The 27461-nt window shown below is 35.6% G+C and overlaps 4 protein-coding genes, 2 long non-coding RNA genes and 1 pseudogene across 10 annotated transcripts; 3 read left to right on the top strand and 4 right to left on the bottom strand.

Annotated features, from left to right (window-relative positions):
- Positions 1-192: 192 nt before the first annotated feature.
- LOC140984835 (cellulose synthase-like protein E6) lies at positions 193-3941 on the top strand. Its single transcript, XM_073452488.1, has 8 exons — positions 193-574; positions 1115-1433; positions 1524-1664; positions 1761-1892; positions 2028-2240; positions 2452-2676; positions 2752-3099; positions 3335-3941. The coding sequence occupies exons 1-8, from the start codon at positions 255-257 to the stop codon at positions 3872-3874; spliced, it is 2238 nt and encodes a 745-aa protein (XP_073308589.1). The 5' UTR covers positions 193-254; the 3' UTR covers positions 3875-3941.
- A 586-nt stretch (positions 3942-4527) lies between these two features.
- On the top strand, positions 4528-6550 carry LOC140984890 (transmembrane emp24 domain-containing protein p24beta2-like). Of its 4 annotated transcripts, none has more exons than XM_073452568.1 (5): positions 4528-4622; positions 4781-4987; positions 5409-5595; positions 5682-5789; positions 6317-6550. In XM_073452568.1, exons 2-5 carry the CDS (start codon positions 4781-4783, stop codon positions 6448-6450), a joined length of 636 nt encoding a protein of 211 aa, XP_073308669.1. In that variant the 5' UTR covers positions 4528-4622; the 3' UTR covers positions 6451-6550. The 4 variants fall into 4 exon arrangements, with proteins under 4 accessions (XP_073308669.1, XP_073308667.1, XP_073308668.1 ...); XM_073452566.1 differs by having other exon boundaries at positions 4540-4674; XM_073452567.1 differs by having other exon boundaries at positions 4541-4626.
- A 316-nt stretch (positions 6551-6866) lies between these two features.
- On the bottom strand, positions 6867-8646 carry LOC140984842 (uncharacterized). The gene is made up of 3 exons (XR_012176659.1): positions 8451-8646; positions 7522-7704; positions 6867-7077 (listed from the first exon to the last, which is right to left on the bottom strand). It is a non-coding gene; the product is annotated as an uncharacterized lncRNA (long non-coding RNA).
- A 939-nt stretch (positions 8647-9585) lies between these two features.
- On the bottom strand, positions 9586-11032 carry LOC140983977 (E3 ubiquitin-protein ligase UPL1-like; annotated as a pseudogene).
- A 588-nt stretch (positions 11033-11620) lies between these two features.
- On the bottom strand, positions 11621-12623 carry LOC140985407 (early nodulin-like protein 21). The gene is made up of 2 exons (XM_073453266.1): positions 12283-12623; positions 11621-12179 (listed from the first exon to the last, which is right to left on the bottom strand). Exons 1-2 carry the CDS (start codon positions 12476-12478, stop codon positions 11788-11790), a joined length of 588 nt encoding a protein of 195 aa, XP_073309367.1. The 5' UTR covers positions 12479-12623; the 3' UTR covers positions 11621-11787.
- Positions 12624-15478: 2855 nt separating this feature from the next.
- On the top strand, positions 15479-17715 carry LOC140984514 (uncharacterized). The gene is made up of 3 exons (XR_012176630.1): positions 15479-15660; positions 16380-17006; positions 17625-17715. It is a non-coding gene; the product is annotated as an uncharacterized lncRNA (long non-coding RNA).
- Positions 16763-25607, bottom strand: LOC140984513 (uncharacterized). 2 transcript variants are annotated; one of them, XM_073451991.1, is made up of 9 exons: positions 25224-25607; positions 22682-24555; positions 20063-21797; positions 19101-19444; positions 18874-19017; positions 18463-18623; positions 17857-17948; positions 17648-17780; positions 16763-17028 (listed from the first exon to the last, which is right to left on the bottom strand). In XM_073451991.1, the coding sequence occupies exons 1-8, from the start codon at positions 25387-25389 to the stop codon at positions 17737-17739; spliced, it is 4560 nt and encodes a 1519-aa protein (XP_073308092.1). In that variant the 5' UTR covers positions 25390-25607; the 3' UTR covers positions 16763-17028; positions 17648-17736. The 2 variants fall into 2 exon arrangements, with proteins under 2 accessions (XP_073308092.1, XP_073308093.1); XM_073451992.1 differs by having other exon boundaries at positions 19170-19444.
- Between the last annotated feature and the right edge of the window lie 1854 nt (positions 25608-27461).

Genomic DNA, 27461 nt, shown 5'->3' with positions numbered 1-27461 from the left:
ATTAATACTTTTAGCATAAAAAATAATATTTTTTCATGGATGACCCAAGTTGATCCGTCACATAAAATACGATCGTCTCACACACATTTTTTTCAAAAAAACCAAACATGCTGTTTTGGGTAACAATCAAATAACTATATCACACTAGTGAAAAGCTAATAAAATATATATCAGTGAAGATTCACATCAGGCTAGACTTTCAAAAAGGAAGAAAACAATAATTAAAAAACTGGGGGATAGATCCAGAGTAGAGTATGGTGAAGATATCACCATCGCAAGTTCGCGAGGAAATGGCTGCCAATGACGGAGAAGAAGGTGGAGCTATTTTGTTCGAGACCAAACCAGCCAAAGGCAGAGCTCTCTACAAGCTCTTTTCTTCGACGATACTTACTGGGATAATCTTGATATGGATATATAGATTGGTTCACATCCCAAGAAGAGGAGAATCTGGAAGATATGCTTGGATTGGGATGTTCTTTTCGGAGGTTTTGTTCGGTTTATACTGGATTATCACCCAAGCTGGACGATGGCATGTTGTTTATCGGAGACCCTTTAAGGAGAAGCTATCAGCAAGGTGATAACTTTCAGTTCACTAATCTTCTCATATATGAAGATTTCACGCAGTAGAACTTGCTAAGGATATAACTTTATGGTTGACATGTTTTAATTCTATTTAAGGTTGATTTTTATGAATCTTTTGTATTTTTCTGAAAATGGAAGTTCATTCTAGTTCGGAAACAAGCTAGTTTTGTAGCCTGGCTAACTATCTGGTAACGATGAGGATAAGTTATTGGATGCTAAAGTCTGTAATCTGGAGGTGGCGCGTGGAGAGGGAAGTTGACTAATTTTCTCTAAATTTTTTTCCCCTAAAACTAGAAGTCTCGGTGCCAAGTCAAACACCCAATCTGTTTGTGTACCGAAATAGTTTGGGGACCCTATTTGCTCATCTCAATAAGTTTCAACCTGCCATCCGGTAAACTGGAATCATATATAGTGTCGCCCCTTTCTTGGAAAACCAAGAATTATATTGTTTGTTTAATTGTTCTTATCTTGTTACCTGTTTTGGTTAATCCATTGTTAATCTGTCTTTCAACTGCAATCATGGTAATTTTAGCTGTGCCAACGAGATGCCAGGGGTCGATATATTTGTATGCACAGCTGATCCCATTTTGGAACCACCATCGTTGGTGATGAACACGGTTCTCTCACTCATTTCGTACAATTATCCATCTGAAAAACTAAGCCTTTACCTGTCGGATGATGGTGGTTCGGAATTAACATTCTATGCTCTACTTGAGGTTTCTAAGTTTTCAAAGTACTGGATACCTTTCTGCAAGAAATACAATGTGGAGCCAAGGGCCCCTGAAGTCTATTTTTCTCAGAATATCGACACAAACGAGTCAAATTTCACGCAACAATGGACTAGCATTAAGGTGAATTCAGCTCTGTCCTTGATGAAACCAGAACTAAACATGATTGGCAGGGATGAGAGTGTGAAATCTTTTGTTTTTCCCTTGCTTTAGGGAATATACGTAGATATGAAACGCCGAATCGATTCAGTAGCGGAAAAGAGTTTCATTCCTAAAGAAATTAAGGATCAACACAAAGGGTTCTCAGAATGGGATAATAAGGTCACAAAACAGGATCATCAATCCATTGTGCAGGTGATCTCCGCAGTATTCGGTTCTATACAATTTTGTTTATTTTTCTTTCTGTTACTGATGAAGAATTAAGTCGAAGTTTTTGCATCTGAGTATCAGATTCTGATAGATGGATGGAACCCCAACTCGGTTGACATAGAAGGAAACAGATTACCCACACTGGTGTACTTGTCACGGGAAAAGAAACCTGGATGGGCACACAACTTCAAGGCTGGATCGATGAATGCATTGGTAAATTAAGTCCGCTTCCCAAATCTAGGTTTAAGCGGCAAATTTGAAATTATTGTTGAATGAATTATACACGAAAATCATAGCAATAAGGTTCTGTCGTTGTAAGCAATCACCATTTTCATTTTCTCTTTGCAGATTAGAGTGTCATCAGAAATCAGCAATGCACCAATCATTCTCAATCTTGACTGTGATATGTATGCGAATGATCCGGATGCTATACAAGATGCATCGTGCTTCTTTTTAGATGGAAAACAAGGAAAATCGATATCATATGTCCAGTATCCTCAACGCTACAGCAACATCACCAAAAATGATATATATGCAAATATTGCCTATGCGACTAATCAAGTATGCTGTACCTTTTTTATTTCCTTTTTCAAGTTTTAATCGTATGTTGGGTAATAAAAGTTGTAAATGTTGAACCAAAGGGTATCGAACGCCCTTTAGTTTGAATCAATTTCATAAATCCGACGATTCCAGGAAGAATAGCAAAATATTTTCCTATTTTGTTTTGGAAATCAAAATGGTGGACTATAACCTTTCCTAATTTCTTTTGAAGTTCGAGCTTTCGGGTTTAGATGGTTTTGGTGGGGCTCTGTATATTGGTACAGGATGCTTCCATAGAAGGGAAAGCCTATCTGGAAAGAAGTATTCCGAGGATCATAGGATTGAACACAACACTGCCAATGACAACATTAACGGCAGAACTATTGAAGAATTGGAGGAAGCATCAAAAGTTTTAGCAAACTGCAGCTCTGAGAAAGGCACTCTGTGGGGGAAAGAGGTTTGTCTCTCTTATTGCATAGACACAAAATCTTTTATTCCGACTAATTTTGATATATGGATTTAACTTTTACAGATGGGAGTGGTGTATGGATGTCCAGTTGAGGACATAGTGACGGGCCTAACAATCCAATGCAGGGGATGGAAACCTGTGTATTACAATCCAAGCAAGAGTGCCTTTTTGGGCGTTGCTCCAATTACCTTGGATATAGCTCTTGTTCAGTTCAAGAGATGGGCTGAAGGCATGTTTCAGATTTTCTTGTCCAAGTATTGTCCCTTTGTTTATGGCCGTGGCAGAATATCGTTGGGTGCCCAAATGGGATACTGTATTTACCTTCTCTGGGCGCCAGTTTCATTGCCTACTTTGGGTTATGTGATCATTCCTGCTCTTTGCTTGCTTCATGAAGTGCCCTTGTTCCCTGAGGTATGAGTAGAAACACTCTTCCGCTATTCTACACAGATTCATTAAGTTACCTATTGATCGATGAAGTGTTCCTCAAGATTCTTGATATCTGTAGACTTTTGCATGCATGATGCGTCTCTTTTTCGGATTTGTGAAAATAGTTGAGAGGCACAAAATTCTGAAGTGCTTGTTTCTTAGCAACTTGAAAAACCATCTAGTTGTTGCCCCTAACCAATAACTTTCTTGCATGTCTCAGGTTTCGAGCTTTTGGTTTGCCCCTTTTGCTTATGTTTCTATCGCTTACATGATCTACAACTTATTTGAAGACCTAATGTGTGGTGACACCCTGAAGGGCTGGTGGAACTATCAAAGAATGTGGCTCATAAGGCGCACAACTTCATATTTGTTCGCCTTTTTTGACACGATTTCCAGGCATTTAGGCCTCTCCGAGACGTCATTCGTTGTCACTTCTAAGGTAGTTGACGATGATGTGCAGAAGAGGTATGAGCAAGAAACCATGGAGTTCGGAAGCCCATCCATCATGTTCGTCATCATTTCAACACTCGCATTGTTAAACCTTTTCAGCTTTGGATGGGGTATCAAGAGTGTCGTTTTAGACTCAGGGATGTTGGACAAGTTTGTGCCACAGATTACTATTTGTGGATTGTTGGCTTTGGTGAATCTACCAGTGTATACAGCATTGTTCTTGAGAAGTGATAAGGGGAAAATCCCTTCTTCAGTTTTGTTTAAATCCATTGTTGTGGCATCTGCAGCATGCCTGATTCCGGTGTACTAACCTGAATAGGTTGGCTTTCTTAGAAGGATCAAATGTGTGGAATATCATGTTGTATAATAGAATTTAATATTTTCCATATAAACCATGTGCGTCAGAGAAGGTGTAAAATTTGAACTATGAGGAATGAATGATAAGTGTTCAATTACTCTACCAACTGATATATCCGACAAATCATTTTATTATGTTTATTGTAGATAATTATATATATAGCTATTGATGGGCACAAGACTATTTTGTAGAGTAAAGAGTACTATGGAAATTTTTTACTACATGGACTTATTTCATGAATGCTAGTATCATTTGCACGTATATATATTTAGTAATTTAAAAAAAATTAAGAAGTAGTTAATACAAGATAGAAGAAGATTTAAAAAAATATGATTATCACTTGCTATATATAACAAATTTTCTTAAAATAATTTTACAGAAAAGAACAAAATCTATGGTTATATGAAAATATCCATAATATATCATATCAAACAGATTAGATTCAAATTTATAGAATCAAATAGATAGATTTTGATATTTTTATTATTGAAATTTTTTATTCTGTTTTGATATTATTTTGTATATTAATTAATTTATTTCCTTAAAAAATATTTTGATATTATTTTATATAATTATGACGTGTGAGACTACTATTGGCTATTGCACGTAGAATGAAATTTACAGCAGTCAGCACCCTCGGAGTAAAACTCGAGTCTCGAGTGGGAAAATTCCTCAGCAAGTCCTGACTTTTTGACTCACAGTCAGTATTTGTCGAACATTTTTGCCTTTTGATTTGATTGATAACAATAAAGGTAACAAGAATCTGTTTTTATTCCTCTTCTGTTTTTGTTATTGTTGTTCCTTAATTTTTCTTTCCAAAAGAAAGTTATTTGATGATTTCTTGAATTTGGGGGACAGATGAAGCACCCGACGGCGGCTGCGGCTGCGGCGGCGCTGGCGGTTATTCTGGTGAATTTCAGCGGTGCAATGGGTGTTAGATTTGTGATAGACAGAGAGGAATGCTTATCTCACAAGGTGGAGTATGGGGACACGGTGCACTTCTCTTTTGTGGTGATTAAATCAGACGGCTCTTGGCGTTACAGCGAGGACGGCGTTGATCTTGTGGTAATGCTGTTTTTATTTATGTATATTGATTTATCTTTCATATCTCGTAAATCTTTCGTCATCTCGTCACCCCCACAATCCAAACGGCGTATGTATGATATATGTTTTGGAGTTTTGTATCGAAGATTTAAGATTATAGTTTGATCATTCTACATATGAAGGTTTTCTCTTACCTTAATTGTAATTGTTTACAAGGTGAATGAAATACAGCCTGTGTTGCAATGGAGTTGTAGTTGTATGCAATTACTATGCTTCTAAATGATTTATTTTATAAAATCTATTTACATTCAAGTGTAAAGGTAAATACAAGAACATCGATTACAGGTGATTTAGTATTCGATCAAGAGGCAAACTTACGTGATTTGAGAATGTTTTCTGAATTCAGATTAATTTGATGTGCTGAATTTATGAATAAAATCAGGTGAAGGGACCAAATGGTGAACAAGTCCATGATATTCGAGACAAGACGAGTGACAAGCACGAGTTTTTGGCTTATAATCAAGGAGTTTATCGCTTTTGTTTCACGAGCAAATCTCCTTATCATGAAACCATAGACTTCGACGTGCATGCCGGCCATTTCTTGTACCATGATGAGCATGCTAAAGATGGTTATTGTCTCTTTGTTTTTGCCCTTGGTCTAGTTAGTTTGCGATGTTAAAGTTGGGATTTAAATAAATTGGTTTTGTAATTGCAGAACATTTCAAGCCTCTATTTGAGCATATTGGGAAGTTGGAGGGAGCCTTGTACAATGTTCAGTTTGAGCAGCATTGGTTGCAGGCACAGAATCATCGTCAGGCAATATGTAAGACTCCAACTTGCTGTCTGTATTTTGTTAACCATCTGGTTTGTGGGTGATGGTATCTCACATGTATTTCATGTTATATTTAGTGAAAAAAGTAAGAGATACAAACCCTTGATTCGCTGTGCAATTTTTAAAAATACAGGCGATTAATCTCTTGTTTCTTTTATGTGCAATTACAAAGGTCACGCATCTGTTTCGTTCATCAATACGAATTATCCTTTGAAACATGAAAATCTGACTAACTTATGTTTCATGAGTTTATGTGAGCTGACAATCTTCATGTATTATGGTGTTCTTTAGTAAATTGGAGTCTCCATTTTAAAATTATCTTGGTTTCCTGAAAATTTCACTTGTCATACTTTGTGAACAAGAAAGATTCTTGTATTATTGTGTTCTGATTGACTGTGCCCTAAATTTTGATTATATATGTGAAAATAAACCTTTAGATCCTTGGCAGATCCACCAGCAATGTCATACATGCCTAATATAGCTCAACTATTACCTTCTTTCTGATCAAATAAATGCAGTGAACGAGAAAATGGGGAGAGGAGCAGTTCACAAAGCTTTATTTGAATCGGCAGTTTTGGTTGGAGCTAGCTTTTTGCAAGTCTACATTATGCGTCGTCTGTTCGAGAAAAGGCTCGGGACGTCTAGAGTTTAGTGTTGTGGAACAAGGATTCAGGATTTTGAACTACATCTCTCAATATTAAAATTTCAAAGCCTGATACTTTATCAGATTTATCCTCTACGGGGATTTTTTTTTAATAGAATGTTAATATTTGTAGCATTGGAACTCGCTGGCTGCTTTCCTGGTTCTACAATCTATCATTTATGCATTTTTTTAGACACTTTATGGTCTCCACGGCGCATAATTTCCATGCAAATACGGTGGTTTCAAATCACACACTATTATGTCGATTAGATGCACCTCATGTGTTCCATCTACTAAATGAATATCCACCAGGTGTAATATAAATGAAAAACATCCAATCAGTGCAAAAAAAAAAAAGAAAAAGGAACACAAATGCTTTACAAGAATAAGGATAGCAAAAGCAACACCAAACATTGTGTACAGACACGGTTTTAAGTCATTCATATTTCATTACCCACGCTAATTTTTACAGTGCAAAATGTAGTGCCATGGTGGCTGATACACGCAGCAGCAACAATTTGAAGTGTTTACAGGACTATTCATGAATGAATATGCACTCCTATATTTATGTTTTATTATATATGTAAACCTGATGGAGATAGGGCTTGGGCTCTACATGCAGCAAAACCATTTTTTCTGCAGACAGAGGATTCCAGTAAGTTCTAGGAAGTTAACACCAGATAAAATTCAGATTTACACGCTTTTTGTAAGTGAAAGCAATGAAGACAAGACTTCAACCTCTAAATGCAAAATTTGAAATCGAGAAATAAAGATAATGTTCTTTTCCTCCGTATTAACTGAGAAAATGAACTCAGGGCAGTCAAACTAAAATACATTTTTTTGGTCAGTACATTGGCTCACCAAACACGGATTGCAAACAAACTAAAAATACAAGTTCTTTTCCGAGCGAGGATGACATTCACTCAGTAGGAAACATTCAAAATTTTATCGCTGAGGATGAGAGAGAAATTGTCCCCCTCACTCTGACTCTCTTTGTTCATGTAATTAGATTTGAGTCCTCTCACGTTATTACATTAAATCTAACTAGTCAATACCGAAGTAAAATATAGTAAAACTTACACCCTGAGGTTTTAAAGGTTCCACTCCATGCCTTGCATTTATATCCATCTTTGTAGGAGACTCTGGCTTCCCACCGGTCTTCTTCTCATCCCTGGCCTTGTTAAATATTACAGTAAAACCCTCTGCTGAAGCTGGGTCATTAACATCCCATTCACCAAACTTTGGCAATGGCCGACCCTTCTCCTAAAAATGGTAAACACGACAGTCGATAAACATCAATTACAGGATACATGAAAATACCAAAGGCTACAGAAGTTATTAACAATATTAACTTTTAAAGATTCTAACTTGGTGAATCCAAATAAAATCAACTTATTGAAAACAATTTATAAACATCATCAACTTGGAATAAAAGTTATAAAAGCAAACTGGAAATAATTTCATCACACAAACACCTATTCAACATCATAAATACTTTCAAAGATTTCCATTGGAGTCAGGTAAGTTATTGCAGTTTATTCCCATGAATGGGGATTCTAGAAGCAAGATTTCAACTCAAGAAACTGACAACTGAAAATTATTTGTCCTGCAACACAACTATAATCTAAACATTAGGAAATTTCAATGTTGATTACATCACACAGCATACTGATACCACCATAATCAAATAAAATCAGAAGTACTTAAAAACTTCAATTCCAAAAAAAAAAAAAAAAAAACAAAAAAAAAAAAAAAAAAAAAAAAAAAAAAAAACCCACGAACAGCGATATTTCGAGAACTAATGACACCCCAAAAAATTATCTCCTTCAGTGAATTTGATTTCGTTCTTTTACATTTGTCACAGGGAAAGTTTACATCTGCAAAAGTACACTTATCTATTTAATAATACAAACAGTTTCCTTATGTTTTCTTCAGCATCATCACCATGTTAAAGAGTAAAAGATTTACAATAATATCAGTTCAAACCACTCCCAAAAAACAGCACGTACCCAATCACCAAAAACGGGCTGCTTTCATCATAGGTCAAAATCAAGATATCTTCACAAAGCATAACCCCCAAAATCAAGGGATCGATCATGCCCCATGGAAAAACGAAATTCCAAAAATACGAAAATGACGCGCCTTTAAAAAAAGAAAACTAGAAATCACGTAAACCGATTCTAAAAATCGGAAATTAGAATCAAAGAATCAACAAAAAAACGATTACATACCGACATGAATCCTTAAGAGCAACACTTTTTTCCAGACACAAAATGACCCGACCCGAACCAAAGCTGGAGAGAGAGAGATGGATTCTGTACAGACCAAAGTGTACACACACATATGTGTGTGTATAGAATACTTTTTGCGTGATTTATTTTTTATTTAGTTTATCAAATATTTAAAATTACAACTTTATAATAATATAAAATATATTGGCCTTCTAGCAGCATTTAAATAAGTAAATTTTGTTTCAAAAAAAATATAATAAGTAAATTTAATTAGCAAGAATCCCTTGTTGTACCCAAAAAAAAAATAGACAAAAACTTGTGTGAGACGATCTCACGAGTCGTATTTTGTGAGACGGATCTCTTATTTGAGTCATTCATGAAAAAGTATTACTTTTTATGCTAAGAGTATTACTTTTTTATTGTGAATATCGGTAAGATTGACCCGTCTCACAGATAAAGATTCGTGAGATCGTCTTGACCTACTCAAAAAAATATAATCTTGTTGATGTACAGAAAGTTCAAAACAAGGTAAGATTTGCCAAATAAGAACCAAAAACTGTCTTGCAGTCAAGTTCTCTTCTCCCTTTGTACTTGAGTACAATCTCCGTCCGGCCCAAAGAAACCTTTGCACGCTTACGTTACTTTTTATCGACTGAAAGGTTTGGATACACATTCTGAGCACCAAAAAAACAATTTAAAAAGTATAACATGAGAAATTTGAAAACTCCCATGATCCCAACATTTTCTTGTACATCTCATCAAGTTAAAGATTCCAATTGAATGAGTAAAACAAGGTGAACGTATGTATTTCAAAAAACGATGCTCGCAGCAGATATAGCCAAAGCAAGAACATGAACGACATCCAAGTCAAATGAAGATATGAGTAATGTGATTCAATAACGGTGAAAAGTAACTAAATATACATGGCAATGATGAATCCAGATGCTATTTTTACATAAAACCATGTCGCCGTCAGTTTAACCAAATCCAAATCCAAATCCTTGGCAACCTTCGTGGATCTTGAAGCTGTTCCTTTGAAGAATGTCCAGCTGGTTGAAGCTGTAAAAAAGTTGTACGCAATAACTTTACTTGTGAATCTTGAAGCCACGCAATGCCTTAAAACCTTCGAAAAGAACCTAAAAAATAAAGCACATGCAGTAGATTAGCACATGTTAGAATACATCCACTGCCGTCCCCGGGAAATTCACTTGTTTTGAACCAAGACATTGATGCCAAACTCAAAAGTTCCTCCCTGATTTTGGTGCAGCTATATTCTAATTCTCTCTCTCACTCACTTTCTTTCACACACGCACACTCAGGCTTAACTGGTGTTCCAAAAGAGTAACAGATCAAATCAGTCCAAGAACCATTTGCTTCCATAAACTAGAAACATCATGATTCAAATCATCACACATGTCTTTTCAAACTGAAGCTGAGTATTAGTTAAGACTTCTGATATTGACTTACAATCAATTTCAGGAAGACCGCTAATCAAATCATTCAAGCTCTTTCTCATTAAAAGTTGATACAAGTTCTCGTGGTACTAATTTCATTGAAACCTTCAAGAAAGGAATTGATTTGAGGCCGGATAGCATTCGTCAAAATGTGGTCAGCGACAAGGTCCACATATTCATGCTTTGTTTCTTCCATTACTCTTATGTTTCTTCCTCCCAGCTTCAGCTCATTATCAGTAACCTTTCATAATAGCATATATCTGAAAATAAGAGAAACTTTCCAGAAGTCTTAAAACATTTAAGTAGAACTTAAAAAGACGATTGGGGATAAATTCCCAAAGAGGAGTCCGACTCATATGATCCCTATACATTTGTACCTCTGTTTTCTCATGAAGGATCCTCGTCTATCCTAATTGTCAAATCTGGAATGTCACTCACCTCAAGCATCCATTTCAAATTCGAGTTCAAAAATATGGTCCTTGGAACAATTACCACTCGGCCTAAAAATCTGAAATGTGAGAGATGTTCAGTTTGATATACATAATTTGGATTTGACCCAAAAGTGGCATTGTTTCCAACACTGCTCCTAAGTCAAACACAACCCTTGAGATACTATTCTCTAGTTAAACCACCAGCATCAATTTTTAATGACCCTGTTCACCATTCATACGTCCTTTAAGATCTTGAGTTGGTCTCCTGCGCAGCTGGTTAAACGAATTCTCCAAAATGTATGCGCGCGCCTAACGTTAATTTGCAGTGGACCTGAGAGGTGTTGATCAACTATGCAAAATATCAAAAGTATCAGTTTGTTTAGGTACAAGTACAGAGGAATCAAATCCCAGAACGTACCTCAAAACCTTGCCTAGATTCTAAACTATATTTTGCCGAAATATGTGTGATAGTCATCCATCCATTAGCCAGACAAATTAAATTAGCAACAAAGCTAATTTTACAAAGAAACAACCACACACAAATTTTCATAAGCACCATACATGCAATGATCCAAAATTTTGAAATTAAGCCAAACTTATATCATCGTGAACAAACCTTATGCAAACATACGATGTTGACTCTAATAAATACATAAAATCACATATAAAAAAATTCATACGTAAATTACTATAAGCATAGCCATTAGGTAGAAGCTAAAGAGATGGCATTTTCAAGTCTTTTATTGAGATATGCCTCTGGGTGGTATCTTACTTTTTATGTATTTTCATGGTTATAGTAACGCATAAAAAATACGGGCATTTATTATTTATATACCACTTTCATTGAATTTAAATTTATTTTTCTATAATCATATTTTTATAAAACTTTTAAATTATAAAACATAAAAATTGGGAACGAGAAGAAAATAATCTAATTCTTAATATCCAATTTTGTGTGTATCCCTGCAATATGTAACAAAAAGCTCGTATTCTGTTTTATGGACTACTTGGAAACAGATAATTTTTAGACTGTTTTAAATGATATGAATTTGAGATATATGCATAATTTTTAAGGGAAAGAAGCATTAAATCAATAAAATCCAACTACAAAACAATAACAGACAGCAACACTGCAAAGATTCATGCATCATACTACTAGAGAATCATCACTAGAAAACTTCATAAAACAACAAACTAATCAAGAAACTAATTAAACCTAAACAAATGCACCTATATAAATAAGTAAAGTAAACCACATAATCCAATCGTGGAGAAGGAAACAACATCAAGTTTGATGATCCCAGAATTTACTCCAGCAGGAGGCCCCCAATCCAAATCATCCGAGCCCCCTCCATCTGCACCATCAGCCGGGGCCGGGGCCGGGGCCGGGGCCGGGGCAGAGGATGGAACTCCAATCTCAGAAGGATGCATCACTCGAACGATAAGCCTTTGGCCTGATATGCAGTGACCCGGCTTGCCACTCATGAAATAGTAAAAACCCGAACGATCAAACTGGAAAACCGAGCTTCCATCTTCGAATTTGGAGATGGGGTTTGCCGTGTTGCAGTTCAAGTAATCAGCAGAGCTCACCACCAGCACCGAGTCATTCTGGTACTTGAAATCTGATGATCAACAGATTAAAAACAGAAGCATTAATTAGCTCTTGAAACACAATCTACATCATGTACACATCGTGAACTTTCTTATCATGTCTACAGTACTTACGAAGTGTATCACCAATCTGGAATCTGTTTTGGGCAGCCCATTCATTATACGTCTCAGGTTCTTCCCCAGTCGGTATTTTCCAGCCTCCCTCTTCTCCAACTTCGAACTGGAAACTCGAAACCAAATGCGGGACGGAGGCTGTAAAAAGGATGATGGAAAACAGAAGAAAAGCTGATCTTGAAGCTGTAGAAGCCATTGGAGTGGATCGAAGTAAGAGTTTGATTTAATCAAGAACTTGATCAAACAACTAAATTGCAAGCTACTGGCATGAATTCACGAGTTGATACAATAGCAGGAAGCATCAAACATCAACGGGGACATGTTAATATATATAGAAATGTGGAGCGAGTGGGAGAGTGAAGAGCGGAGAAATGGGATGCATCAGTTAAGGCCAACGTGCATGAGAATCGAGAGACAGTCAAATCTTGGGTTGGCGGCATTTTGACCCTTTTGAACCTCTGCGATTTAATGTTTTACCAATTCAACGCACATGCAAATTATACATATAATTGCTCTACAATTTATTAATTTGGAAAAAAAAATTGATTCATTTATTTTAATAAAAAAAGCGTATTATTTGTGAAAAATACATTATAATATCGTGGTATTATCAAATTTTTATTTATGAATTTTAGGACAAAATATATTAAAATTTGATAATTAAAAGTAAGATATTTCTATTATTTTCTGTTTTTCACGTGATGTAAAGTCACATGTGCTGAAACTTGTAAATAAAAAATAAATTAAGATTAAAACAAAAATAACAATTAATTTAAAAAATAATATTTTTAATATTTATTTTATGCATTAATTATATTGACAAATTTAATATAATTATTTGAGAGATTGATGTAATTATTTTAGGAGTTGAGACAATTAATTAACTAACTTGCAAAAATAAGAATAATTAATTATAGGGCGTCATGGTCAATTTATGGTACACATTAATTATGAAGTGCATTTAACAAACAAATAGAGTGTTTTGTGGGTGGCTCGAGTTCGTATAGTAGCTGTAATAAAAAAATCAATCACAAGTTCGATTTTGCTACCAACATTTTTTAGTTGAGTTTGTCACATATGGCTTGTCTGATGAGTTTTACTTGTCTGATATGATTTTCATATTATTGTGTTAATCTCAAGGGTTACTCAGTGCAATTCAATAACTATGAATTGCAAATTCCTCGTCACAAAAAAATAGAACGGTGAATATAAAATTATAGAATTATCAATGACTTTAAGATGATCAACTCGTTTTGTCAAACTTTATGTAGCTTGTTTTAAATTATCTGCTTCGTGTTATTATAGAAACATTATTCTCCTGTTGCACGTGTTGTGTACTTATACAGTTGAAATATTTATCTAAACATGATAATTTTTGTTATTTTCAATTAATGCTTTTTCTATTTTTTTTAATATGAGTGATAGACTATCTAAAAATTTTAAAATATAGATAAAATAGGATTGAATATTTAAAAAAAAATATTCCGTAAAATAAAAAAAATGTTTCATCGATCAAGTTATATAATAATGGTGTAATTCTAATTTTAAATAAAGTTTCACCAAATACAAAAATCAATGTGACACGGTTTCACATGTCAATTTTGTTAAATGGAACTCTAAAATGTGATATATTTTTTTATCTAAAAATATTAATTTTCACTTTTTATGAATCAGATTGACCCCTCTTACGAAAATAGATATGTGATATTGTCTTTATTGGTCATTTTCGAAGGAATATCTTGATTTATGATATTATCAAGGCCAACCAAAGCTTGATCACAAATCACAATAAACTTTTCATGAAGTTGGTTCCTTTACCAGCTCCAAAATTCTTTAATTATTTATTATTTTGGCAAATATCTATTCAATATAACGAAAATTATATTATGAAATATTAATTAGAGGATCAAGATTAATTAAAATCACAATAATTTGAGATTTCAGAATATTCTGTAAGTCCTCAGATTCTTTCCTTTGGTCAGATTTCATTAAATATCAAAAGAGGCCCAAAAACATAGAATGATAACTCAGTTTCACTGGAAAAAGAAACCGAAAGAAAATGGTTACTTTCCAAAACAATCCAATTGTTTAAAGAAGCAGCTTTCGTTCAAGATTCCCAAGAAATTTTCCCCCCTTGCAATGAACCTATTATTCTCACAGTTGATCATAAAAACATAAATTTATATTAATTTTCTTAAATTCATAATTTTTTTAATAGTACTTATGCCAACATTTATCATAAAAATTATCGAATCCGTCGCCGATCGATAGTAAATTTTTACGAGTGGTCAACATGGGAAGGTAAATATATATATGTGGTTGCATCAACCCATGAGATTAGGTCTATGTTAGAAACTCCCTGTGTATTTCCCCGAAGAGGAAAACCTGCTCACATGCAAGAACGGTTGAGGCAAAAACAAAGCACGAGTCACTTGAAAATTTGATTGGGCATCAAGTCATTATCGAGCTAAATTTGTGTAAACACAACATTTATTGGTCACTATTGCCTTCATCATCATGACACCAGAGTTCTTAGAGAAATTGGTAGTTTTGAATCATAATATTATATTCATAGTTGCTAATGCTAACACCAACTAGTGGTGGCATTTAATTCTTTGAACAAGAATAGGGTTTTGCCTTGATCTGGAAGTTTTTCTAAATCCCACCAAACTGCCAAATATCAAAGCTCGTGAGAGATTTTATACAGATTCCCACGTCGATAAAAAAATGAAAATACTTTAAAATGGTTTATAATGTACTCGTATAACAAGTTTGATTAATAATTTTTATAAAGCGAGTACGGATACAGGGTAATTGTTTACATGAGCGTGACAATTTAATCACCACATAACTTTATAGTTTTATATACCTTATTATATATACACACATATTAATTTCGAATTTACTCATTCCAAATGTATTATCCACGTACACGATGCTTGATAAGGTATGTACTTTATTTTCTAGAGTCATGGGTGGACAAAAAAATGTTTTTTGGCCTATTAATTAATTTTATCTTTTTAGACAGTACACGCACATACACACATATAATTTTAATTTTTGAACCCTTAAAAAATATAATGTAAAACTTTTGTCTCCCTTAAATATCGAGTATGCATGGATATTAATTACCTATGTATATTAATTATATACATATTTATTACTTCCTTGTATAAATATGTGGCCTGGCTCTCTCTCTATTTCACTATTCCATTACACACCAACTTCAATATCTCAGTCCTTAAAATATTTTTTCCTATCATTTATTTCATCTCCCTTAACTTCTCGAGTTTAATTTCTTGAACTACTGGTGCTCTGATATGGAGTGAACAGCAATATTTCATGCCTGAGATTTCAAAAGCGCTGGTTTAAAGGCAAGTTTTGTCCATATAATTCCTTGAAAAACAAGTGACATTGATGGTGATGAAATGTGTTGACAGAAGAGAGAGAGCACAGTCCCCCATCGGCAAAATTAAAGGTTTTTGCTGTTTTGTGGGAAAGTGCTCTTTCTTCTCCTGTCAATAATTGCACCATCAAGTAAAATCATATATATATTTATGTGAATTAATTAATTATATGCAGATTAATGTTTCTATAAGTAGGAAATATTATATACAATGATTCAAAATGTTTCATGTCTCTATGCAAGGAGTAGGAAGAGGGTAATTTACAGATTAAGAATTTGCATGCAGTGAAATTATTCCATTTTAGCAGTGAATAATTAAGCGATTATATTTGCTCCATTTAAAAAAAAAATTGCTCGCCTGTGTGTGAAATTTTTTTATGATATATCTGAAGATTTTCTTTCGTCATTATTGATATTTTTAGAAATTGAAGTCGATGCATTGATTTGACTGATTCATCTTAAAATTTCAAGAATTAAAAAAAAAAAAAAAATTTATGGTTGACACTTGACAGTTTACCCCTCAACCACCAAAATATTGGATCTGCCCATCTGTGCACCATTTTAAAAATAAATTTAAAGTAATTCTTTTATATAGTGTATCACTTAATTTTATATATATTTAGAGAATAAATTGGATATATTACTTAACAACATAAACTATCAGTTTTTAATCATCCGTGTAACCAGATAGGACGATGAAATGCAAAGTGAAGTACTATTTCCAATTTCAAAACAGCAAATACTCACATGCGCACACCAGGAAGTGAAGAAATGAAGCACTGGACTTCAGTACGTTAGCTGCAGTTTCCCCTCCATTGGATTCACAAGTCCCTTCATAAGTACAAGCCCCATTTGCAAGTAATTTGAATTCAAGAAACATCATACATCGACAATTTCCATTGAATTTGTTATATGGTTACCTGGAAGTGACGATCATCTCCGCGATAATTGGAGAACAAATCAAACTATACATGCATATAGTTTTGGTATCGTTAACGTTTTTAGACCCCAGCCAACATAACATTGGAGTTAGGTCTGGACCAAATCCACAGTTTGCTTCAGTTTTCAAAGACATGAATCTCACATATCGCAGTTGCTTGCAATAACTTGAGATAAGAATTTGGATTCAATGACACATTTCTTTCAGGTACAATTCAACAAGTTATTATCATCTTTATGTGGACAGATGATGATTATAGAAATTAAGAATAAAAAAATTGTTACCAAAGTACAATTCTTTCGTACTCATACAAGTATATACATGCCTTTGAACTCAAAATCAGTCCAGCGGAATTACCCCCTTTAGCCAGAAATTTCCGTCCAAACCAAACAAAAAGCACCTGCAATTCATTTGATGGAGAGATCAAGGGCAATAAAAAAAAAAGCAAGATTAGTAATGTTCAACGAAGAAATTCACCAATAACATGGGAAAATATTTGCTATTCTAATATGGATGGTTTCAATTCATTCACTATGTGGATATGGTTGAGAGAAAGCGGGAATATTGATATAATTAAGTATTCCATTGCAAATCTTAGAGAAGTGTGTCATTTAGTTTGCACGTGGATTGATGGACTTGAGTTGGAGCGAGAGATTTCATCTATCATAAATTTGAAGGATGAATTTCAAATAACACGCATTTATATTGAAATTGCATAAATTGATATAGAGTGAGATTTGAAATTCATCGATCCAACTGTAATCTTAAAGTTTAAAATAGTTGTTTGAACTTTTTTGAAGGCATATTATTTGTTTGGTCGTAGTTTGAGAGTGAAAACACAAAAAATATAACAAACTTAATGGAAATGTAACAGTTTAGTGACATGACCTAATGTATTTTCCAAATTGATGCTGCGTAAGTTAACCTAATAATTCTTTAGTCATCATTTGTCCTTCGATTGCACGGTTTCGTCTGATCAAAACCAAACAATGGAAGTGGTAAGAAAAGTAAAGAAATACCTTTTAGTGAGAAAAGGCTTGAAAAAGCATATATTATTGGATGTCCATGAAGTCCAGAGATAATTATTGCAACAGCCAGAAAATTTGATTTATGCATCCATCTGTCTCTGCTGTAGCTTGCGAGGAAGGAGAACTAAACAACGACATTTACAACCTTCAATAAAAAACTTGTTCGCCTCCAAAATAACCTAATTAGAATTCACATTTACCTTCATCCATGCTGCAAAAGCTTTCAGGATGAAATATCAAATCAGGTTCCATTTTTCGCTGCAAGGGTAAAAGTAGAGCCACGGAGCTTTTACTGCAGAAAGAACAAAAAACCTCAGATCCCATTAATCTTAGAATAAAAGCGGCAGCTGAATAAAACTTGAAGGCTTTTGCAGTCCTCACCAATAAACGATTCATAAAATGATTAATGTATCTTCTCGTGCAAAAAGGAGAGCATATCTATAATCCAAATGCATGCGAGATTAAAATAAGACATTAAATGCATGCAAGAATTTGTTTCTTATTTATTATTTAAACCATTGAACGAAAGAAAATAAGTCTAGCATATCTATAATCCAAATCCCACATAAATGATTAATGTATCTTCTCGTGCAAAAAGGAGAGCATAAAAAAGAGACAAACAAGCTACTAAAACACCAAAATTTTCTATTTCGTCATCATTCCCTGATCATTTTAACGTGTTCTCTTATTTTTCCCCATCTTAAATACTCTTCTCGTTAATTTCCCTCCAAAGCCAGCAGGCTATAGTGTTTTTGATGTCCTGTCCAAATATTACCCAAGATTTAGAAAACAACTGAGTTAATCACCTGGCCCATGATGGAATGTACTTCTTGGTGGGTAACTCTTCTTCTTCTTCATCATCTTCGTCGTCTGAACATTGATATGGAGAGATCTCATATGATTTTTCTTGCCTTTTCTGAACTATCAAGTCCTCGTTTTTGGGTGATCTGTCGACTGTGGGCAGCGCCTGGAAAACAAGTATAGCATGTAAAATAACTCCTCAAGTGTCTCAGTGAATTATTACAAACCATTCAGAAAAATCATTTCAGATTGTAAAATCCAATATTTTGACAACTAGATGTGATGGACTGAATGGAAAGGATCTTTAACATATAAATAAGGCGGTAATAGTTTCGTGTCTTTTAGAATACACAACAGCATAGAAAACATTCAGCATCTAAACATATATGTTATATCTTGTTGTGAAAATATCCCACCCTTTCAGCTTCAAAAGAATCACCAGAAGTAACACATTCTTCAATGACTACTTTTTTTGAAGCCACGCTGTCCCCTCTCACGACTCCACGGTTTTGCTCCTTCTTAAACTCATTGCAAGGCTTCCTGCTGTTGATTTGCTCATCCTAGATTATCAATAAATAAGTGAGGCTGAAGTAGCAGAAAGTAAAACAAAGCAGAACATCAAGTTATTTAGAAGAATCACAACTTTGGTATGCCATTTTTCTTTGTCAGCTTTCTCAACCCGTCCTCTTTCTTCTTGTTCCCTCTGTCGTACCTTTGCTTCTAACCGCATTCTTTTCTTCTCCTTTTCCTTTCTTTCTTCTTCCTCTCTCGACCTTTTCTTTGCAATGGCATCAGCATCTTTTTTCTTGCGTTCCAATTCTTTCTTTTTCTTCTCAAGTTCCATTTTTCTCAAATTTTCTACCTCCAATTTTGCACGTTCAAGCTTCAAAGCTTCCTTCCTATTATTACGTTCATTTCTTTTTTTTTCTTCTAGACGTTTTGCAGCCTCAGCAACCTCCAGGGCTTTCACCTTGATGTCTCTTTTTCCTACGGTATGAGAAGTTTTAAANAAAAAAAAAAAAAAAAAAAAAAAAAAAAAAAAAAAAAGAACAGAAATGCACCTCAGTTCCATCCTAAAACATCGAAGCATGTTGTCCATAGTTCTAATCACCACTTAAAAATATAATATTTCAGAAGGAGCCTTTATTTCAGATAGTTCCTAGATCCTCGAGTATCAACTCTCAGTACTAAAATTTTACCACTACACAAAAATCCATACACAAATATGTAAAAAAATCCAGCTGAATCCTAGCAATCTTAAAAGTTCAAAGCTTATTCAATCTAATGATAAAGATTTAATAAAAAACATGTTGACCAACAAAGAAAACAGTAATCAAACAATAAGGACCATAGGACCAAATGCGCTTATAGGATAATCGAACTCTTACCAAACTTCGGTGAGAAAAGCATATGAGATGAACAAGAACAGTTTGCCAAACAGAACTAAAAATAAGCATGTGGATTATAATTCCTCTGACACTAAAAAATGAACTGCAATCGAACTGAGGGTCTGGGGGTACAGTGGTAATCATTATTGTTAAATTATTTAAAAATACTAATTCTATCATCAGAATTATCAAGCACAAAGGAAGCAAAAATAACAACCTGCACATATAGCAGCAGCTTGTGTCTGTTGTAACAGTGGTATAAATGAACAAATATTTGAAACAATGTTATTCCTCTTAGAATCCTTCAATGAAAGATTTTGCTCCTGTTTCTTCAAACTGGTTTTACTTGATAAAGTTGGTTTGCTGACCCTTCCATCAATTGATATTTTGGCCTTCTTGGTTCCATCACAACCAATTGATAAAGTCTGGTGGCTCTTTCTCTTGGATTTCCCCAAAAAGGATCTTTGATTTTCCCTCATCCCATTGTAATACCTAGAATGATTTTTTGGACTCCATCGGACATCATCATGAGTCCCACCAACGTTAGATTTTGCACTCACATCAAAAGTATCTGCCCTCAAGATGTCCTGCTGTGCAGAAGTTGATACAGATTGATTTAGATTCATATTTGTCAAATCCTTAAGCGGATGCGGCACATTACAATTGTGTGCCAATAATGAATCAGTGTCTTCTTCGACTTCATCTCCAATCTCATCTACCCTTTTATTGTCTTCGCTGATACAAGGGTCTTCCTCAATTGGGAAACATGTGAGTTCTGGATTTGAAATCGAACACTTCTCTGAACTTCCAGTGTGTGATGACAGCCTTTCCCTTCCAACAGGAGATGCATGTTGGATTCTTGAATTCCAACCATATCGTGTTCCAGAATAAGGTAGGCCAACAGAATATGGCACCCTTTCAATACTTTCAAGAGCACCTCCCGTATCATTCACAAAACTCTTGCCAGAATCTAGTTGTTTGTTGAAATTAACATTTAAAGGTAAACTAGTCTTCAAGTCCAAGTGCTCAAGAAGACCATTTGGTAAAGACTGAAATGGGTTTACTAAAGCAGATGATAAATGAGAAATGGGTGTATCCAGGCTAGCCGATCTGCACATTTCTTCTATAATGCTAGCACGTTCTATTGCAATCCTTGAAAGGTTCAATTCAGCCAAATCAACACCATCAGCAGCAAAATCCAGGTCACCACAATCTGCTTGTGTCTCTACATCGAACCTCTCAAACACAGGCATCGATTCAGCAACAAATTTCAGGTCTTCATTTTTTGGAGATAGAACCAAACATTGTGACTGCTGGCCATCCACCGACTGAGGAGATTTTTCAGCTTGAAGCTTTCTCGTTATGTGAAAAAAAAATTTTGTATTTATATAATCTATATCCTTATTCTGGTCCATTTCTATATCAACACTCATCTTCCTATCTAATGAATCTGTCAAATCAGCGTTTACATCCATTTCTATGTCCCTCGAATATCTACTTGGAGAATCTCGTTGAATGCTGCCAACATGTTCCACCGAGCTTGGATAAGAGGTTAATCTATTCATTTGTAGCTCTTCAACCTTTCTTCTCTTCAGCTGTGGCCTTGATCCAATGCTGACAAGTTCAAATCTACCCTCAAGTAACAAGTCCTCACCATGTTTCGTACTTCTATAATTAGTTACTGACCTATTATCTTCAACAGGAGTATCAGCATGTTGACCCTCCCCAGTAAGGCGTGATAAAATTTGAGATTCCTGTGCGGGAAAATGCTCTATTTTGTCAATAGAGACACACATTGGATTTGCCATTTCCGGTTGTCCACTTGAGAAACCATGGGACTCTTCACCTGAGTTATCGGCTAGTTTGGGAAAACCAGACTGTCTGCTGTCTTTGCTTCCAGTAGCATGTGAAACTTCTGGGCTCTTAGCACTGCGTTCACCACTCCAACTACCCTATCAAATGAAAATGAAATGAATCGTGGCGGAATGAGTCCCTAGCATGGAAGAATTAGCCGAAATCTTTGAAAATGTACAAACAGGTATCAAGCGATTATGCACCTGTATGATTAGATAACAATTTGAAGAAATATATTTCATTAAAAATAAATAGTTTTTCTGTAAATCCTAGCGAAAAGATAACATTAGTTCAGTATTTGTTCCTCTTATTTATTTTTGGGCATGTTAACAATCAAGTTTTACATCTAAAGAATCTTGGCAGATGCAAACGGATGGTAATTTAGTAACCAAGGCTTTACTGCAATGATGGATGCTACATTATGGTCTCTCCTCCTAAAGGGATGTGCATTCTTACTTTGCAATTGTGACCCTTAAAGCGCCAACAGTACACGTTTAATAGGGGAGAAGACATAGAGCAATCATAATTCATAACAGTTACTCTAGTGTACTATGATAAGTTTGCCCACAATCAGCTGTGTATACATCCAATGTGGATGACCAATAAGTTGCTTTCGGCGAAAATTTTCCTATCACCTTTCTTGCAGTCCAAAACAAGGAGACATAGAATTAGAGTTTAAATTTAAAACTGAGGCTCAAATTAATTTGATGAAGAATACGTGAGCCTCTTATTAAAAAGGAAAATCATACCCAGAAATTCACCAAACACCTGCTAGAGAACTATAATAAAAACAACTAAATGATAAAAGAAAGGGAAACATTCAATGAGTTATGATCTAACTAAAAAGATATCAGCCAAGTAATCTTCCACTTATCATAGGATTGTAACCCACTCAAACTGAATACATAGGCCACATGCATTAAAGTTTTATAGGTACAATGGCTTATTGTACTGGACAAACGAGCTCACATGAATGCCATACCTCTTCAATGACCTGCTTTCCCGAGGTTTCATTCCCTTGTTCCAAATATAGTGTCAATGGACAAAATGGTAAAGTAGAAGTGTCCACCATTTTTGACATCAAAATATCTGCCTCGTCTTCAACTTCAGAATATTGGTAATTCCCACCATCTATATTATCTCGAGGCCTCTTTGGTGTGGTATTTTCACTTATAAGAGAGACGTATTTTTCAGCGCAGATGTCAAGGTGCTCCTGAATATCACATTCGGAAGCGTCAACATTTTTCCGGACCTCTGAATCCTCTGGTGACTGCCCACCCAAAGAAGGGTTATAACCGTGGATAGGAATTTGGTTGTTAAGTAATAAATCACGATCCGACACGTTTTTTGGTGAGTTATCAGGCCTTTTCTTCCCAAAACTAGAAGAGAAGGTCTTCGAGTTTTGTTCTTTAATCACACTAAAATCTAATTGCTTTATCTCCTCAGACACAAAACTATCTATGGAGTCCTTTGCCACTAAAGATTCCAACTGCCTTCTATGTTTAGCACCATTTGAACTTAAACTAACCCTTATATGTTCATCACCATTCACACTTGAACTAACAGAGTGATTAATAAGATTGCGTAAAACAAGCTCGTTGTTCACCATAAAATCAACATTTCCTGGCTCATCAAGCATATCTTTTGTTTCACATCGAGGTAGTCTAGTTTGACAACATGAAAAATTCTGAACTTTATCATTTGCAGCAGACTTCTTTGTAGGAGAGGATCTTGACAGTGTACCCAAACAAGACGGAATTTCAGAGCAATGTACAGGCTCAGATATATTGCTACTCTCTTCGTAACTCTTGCCGCCTTCTAAAATTGATCCTCGGCTGTCCATATCTACATGACCAACATCAAAAGTATTCTTCTTAACTGGGGATCCATCAATATGGTCCTTATTTAAATCATCCCCAAAATCCATTACGGTACCAACCATTCTCTGAGCATCATTTGAAAATTTATCTGCTGTCCATGAAACACTAGCACAACTTTGAGGCCTATGAAAGCTTTTATACGAAGAAATTTTTCCAGAATAAGCATCTCCCTTTTCTTTGCTCGGAGAACCTGCTCTATCCAATCTGATGTCCCCATCATTTTCACCAAAAGCAGCTGAAGATCCAGCTGACTGCAGTAGCCTATTACGATAATCGGCCACCTCTCGACTATACCTACACACAGAGCTCCTTTTACTCGTGCGAGCACCATGAAATGACTCGTCTTTTCTATCATTTTGAGAGTGGCCAAATTCTGATGAAGTTCTGCCAGAACCTAGAATTTTGACATGACTTCTAGACCTCGTAATTCTGCCAGAGTACAAATCCATGCCATTGTCTTTGTTTTGGCAAGCTGCTTTGTCCAAATCCAAATCATCATAACATGAACGGCCAAATGCACAAAGTTTTTCCAATTCTGCAAGTTTATTTTCATTACGCGTCTGCTTGGAAGAAGAAAGAGACGATCTAATCCTGCTTGAAAGAATACCACTGATGTTTTCATGATCTAATGCACTCTCAGCTACAGCATTTGCACTGTTACGAAGCTCGAGAGCCTTTTGTCTAGGCTTAGATCTCTGAATTCTAACCCGAGACTGATCCGGTTCGTTAGAAATATTCGAGAACCATCCAGTTGTCTGAGCCTTAGGTGATGTAATACTAAAATCTAACTGAGGAGCACAATTATGGGAACAACCAGCATCTGCGTCGTCTCTGGTGGCTGAAACTGTTGGACTACCTTGATTAGCTCCTGAGATGAATGGCTTGTCGTACAAGGGGTACTGTTCAGTGGAGCACCTGACTGAGGCTAGTGTATATGGGCCAAGAAGTTTAGAGATCAGCTCTTCCTTGTTCAGTTCTGCAAGGAAGCAATAATTTGAACAATGACATGTTGCTAACAGGTCAACTAATTCAAATTTCATGTATCTTTCCCACGTTAAGAAGCCAACACATTTCATAATCTGTAACCAATTGACTTGTGATATCTTCATTACCAAATTTCCAAGTTCAAATTGTTATGGAAAACGAAAGGCTGCAAAGGTATCGTAGAAGTTAGAACAAGTTGAATATGGAGCAAACAATTGCAAACTGACAGAGTTCTGTTGTGATTAGATTTATTCTAGCATGAACTTTACGAATAGAACGAGAAGTACTATCACTCAAAATAAGTACAACATATAGTATGCTATATTTTTCCCTGAAGTAGTGAGTTACTATAACTCCTCTCCTTTCGCAATGCCATTACTGAAGAAGGGAAAAACCCATCAACATCAGATATATTTGTGCTGCAAAAAAATACGCTATTTTTGTCGTGGAGTGAAATTTTATTCTCCGTTTTTACGTTATATAACAAAATCTCGTGCCTTTTCAAGTCCCGGACGATTAAAGTGATCATATTAGTTAAAGAACTAAATTTCGGAAAGGGAACCCACCAGCCTATTTTTTTACAAAAATGGAGTCCAACTTATGAAGCAAATTTACAACCCCAAATCGATCGGAACCCTAGGGTCGATCTTTCGGGAATACCTTTAGAGTCGGATGAGCCGGTAGGGTTCCAAAGCCAAGACGGAGGAGTGATTCCTTCAATTAGGAGTTTAGAGGCCAGATTCTGGTTATAAAACTCCGTCTGCTGCTTCACTTGTTCTATTATTCGATTCTTCCGCTCAAAGATCTGCACGAACAGCTTCTCCATTGTTGTGCCACCTTCCAACGGCACGCCGAACGATCACCAAAACTCCATTCCCCAAACAAATAGATCTGGTTAGAACGATTATTACTCCAAATTGCTTCGGAGAAGATTTTGAAAGTGTGGGTGTGTGTGACTGTGTGTGACCGTTGCACGAACGATGGATCTCACGTATCCTCGAGCGCAGATGGGAATTTGAAATTGGATTTTAAAAGTTTCGAGGAAATGGACAAACCCCGATTTGATCGGTAACTTACAGAAAGATGATAAAAATTAAAAATCAATTAACCGGGTAAACGAGGCGGATCATCCGGCCCGTAAAATCATATTGAAATTGGACGTCATAATCTAAACATAATTTGGGTCCATATTTGAGGTGGGTTTATCGTGGGCCTTTTGGGCTTTGTCAAAGTACACTCATAACACCGAGTATCATGCCACTAGGTTTATTTCCAACAAATTTACAGAAGTGTTTTCAATAAATAAATAGTTATTTGCGCTATCTTATAAAAGTTGAGCACCATATACAAATTTTTATACACAAAAACTCTTATGAGATGGTCTCACGAATCAGTTTCGTGTGTCGAATCTCTTATTTGGGTCATCCATAAAAAAGTATTACTTTTTATGCTAAGAGTATTATTTTTTACTGTGAATATCGGTAAGGTTGACCCGTCTCACATATAAAAATTCGTGAAACTGTTTCACAAGAGATTTACTCATTTTCATAATCCCACTTCATTACATCAATATTCTCCTCCTCCTAAACTACTAATTCCTCTTCTTCAATTTGGTTAAATTTACTATATAAAACTATGATATTTAGAATTGCATCATACACACAACTTGAATATTCTGGTTGCAGTACTATAAAAAAAAAAAACAAACAAACAAACAAATTTTGTCCAATGTTATTTTCTATAGGACCATCGAATTAATATAATGGAACTAACAACATTCTAATAATATAATAATTAGCAATTGCAAAATGAATAAATACTAAAGTCCTATTTAAAAAATCGCAGTGGTGGAAAAAAAAGCACAAAATTAAATGGCCAAAGCAGCGCAGAGAGCCAGTCCCGTGAGAACGAATGAACTCTTGTAGGCATTTGAAATCGAAGCCGATGTTTCATCAGCCGCAGGACCTTTTGCACTTTCCGGCGCAGAAACCGTTGGCGGCGTGCGACTGGAAGGGAACATTTCTGGGGCCTCCGATGGTGTTGTCAAACTGGAAGGAACTCCTTCGGCCGGTGTAGCGGCAGTAGCAGGGACATCCGCTGGCGGAGGACTCGCCGGAGTTGCGGACAATGGGGACGATACAGGTGTGATTTTGCTTACTGGGTTGGATGGGGCGGGAGCCGAAGGAGAAATATATTGGGACGGAGGATGAGCGGGAGAAGAAGAGGGGCTGGTTTTCGGAGCAACGACTGGAGAGGAAACTTTTGAAAGCGGAGGAGGAACTGGAGACTTTACTGGGGATGTGTGAGGGCTCTGCGGTGAGTGGTACGGTGGGGGGACTATGGAAATCGCTGGCGATGGAGAAGGCACGCCGGCTATTTGTGCATCGCCGGAATATTGCAGATACGACACCAGAAAAGCAATAACAAGTAGCACGCGTCCCATTTTCACCATCTTACCGAAGTCGGTGCCGGCAGAGTATATGATAAATGGGAATATTAGAAAGAAATTAAAGCGAATAAATTTACGATTCTTGTTGTCGGAAGATATGGCAAGTGATCTAATTGCAGTGGTATATATACATGGAAACATTTGTAACGAAGCGTTGTCTCCGTCTCTCGGAAGGAATATGACCGTTGAATCATGGAATGTGGGGTCGCTTGATACCGGCTCCAGACGGTAATATAACCGTTGAATCCACATGTGAATTTCACATCCACATGACAAAATGTCAGAACTTTGAGTTTTCACCAATTGCCTTTAATTAGGTTGTAATCCTCCGAAGCAAATACATTTTTTTCTTAACATATGCAACCCACAGTATTATATATATTATCTTTTCATATATTTAATAACACAACAAGGTATTGGGATAAAAACATATTAACCAATAACGCAAA

The sequence above is a fragment of the Primulina huaijiensis genome, chromosome 9 (assembly GCF_012295235.1).
Source record: "Primulina huaijiensis isolate GDHJ02 chromosome 9, ASM1229523v2, whole genome shotgun sequence".
NCBI lineage: Eukaryota > Viridiplantae > Streptophyta > Magnoliopsida > Lamiales > Gesneriaceae > Primulina > Primulina huaijiensis.
This window is presented reverse-complemented; position numbering and strand designations above follow the sequence as displayed.

Excerpts from the sequence above, each read along its gene's own strand:
- LOC140984835 (XM_073452488.1), top strand. The coding sequence starts at position 255 with ATGGTGAAGATATCACCATCGCAAGTTCGCGAGGAAATGGCTGCCAAT. Across the intron at positions 1,665-1,760 it reads ATCATCAATCCATTGTGCAG|ATTCTGATAGATGGATGGAA; the intron begins GTGATCTCCGCA and ends TCTGAGTATCAG. Across the intron at positions 2,241-2,451 it reads TTGCCTATGCGACTAATCAA|TTCGAGCTTTCGGGTTTAGA; the intron begins GTATGCTGTACC and ends TTTCTTTTGAAG.
- LOC140984890 (XM_073452568.1), top strand. The coding sequence starts at position 4,781 with ATGAAGCACCCGACGGCGGCTGCGGCTGCGGCGGCGCTGGCGGTTATT. Across the intron at positions 4,988-5,408 it reads AGGACGGCGTTGATCTTGTG|GTGAAGGGACCAAATGGTGA; the intron begins GTAATGCTGTTT and ends GAATAAAATCAG. Across the intron at positions 5,790-6,316 it reads GAATCATCGTCAGGCAATAT|TGAACGAGAAAATGGGGAGA; the intron begins GTAAGACTCCAA and ends AAATAAATGCAG.
- LOC140985407 (XM_073453266.1), bottom strand. The coding sequence starts at position 12,478 with ATGGCTTCTACAGCTTCAAGATCAGCTTTTCTTCTGTTTTCCATCATC. Across the intron at positions 12,180-12,282 it reads CCAGATTGGTGATACACTTC|ATTTCAAGTACCAGAATGAC; the intron begins GTAAGTACTGTA and ends GTTGATCATCAG.
- LOC140984513 (XM_073451991.1), bottom strand. The coding sequence starts at position 25,389 with ATGGAGAAGCTGTTCGTGCAGATCTTTGAGCGGAAGAATCGAATAATA. Across the intron at positions 19,445-20,062 it reads AGCTGCTGCTATATGTGCAG|GAAAAAGAGACATCAAGGTG; the intron begins GTTGTTATTTTT and ends CTCATACCGTAG. Across the intron at positions 18,624-18,873 it reads ATTCTTTTGAAGCTGAAAGG|GCGCTGCCCACAGTCGACAG; the intron begins GTGGGATATTTT and ends CTTGTTTTCCAG.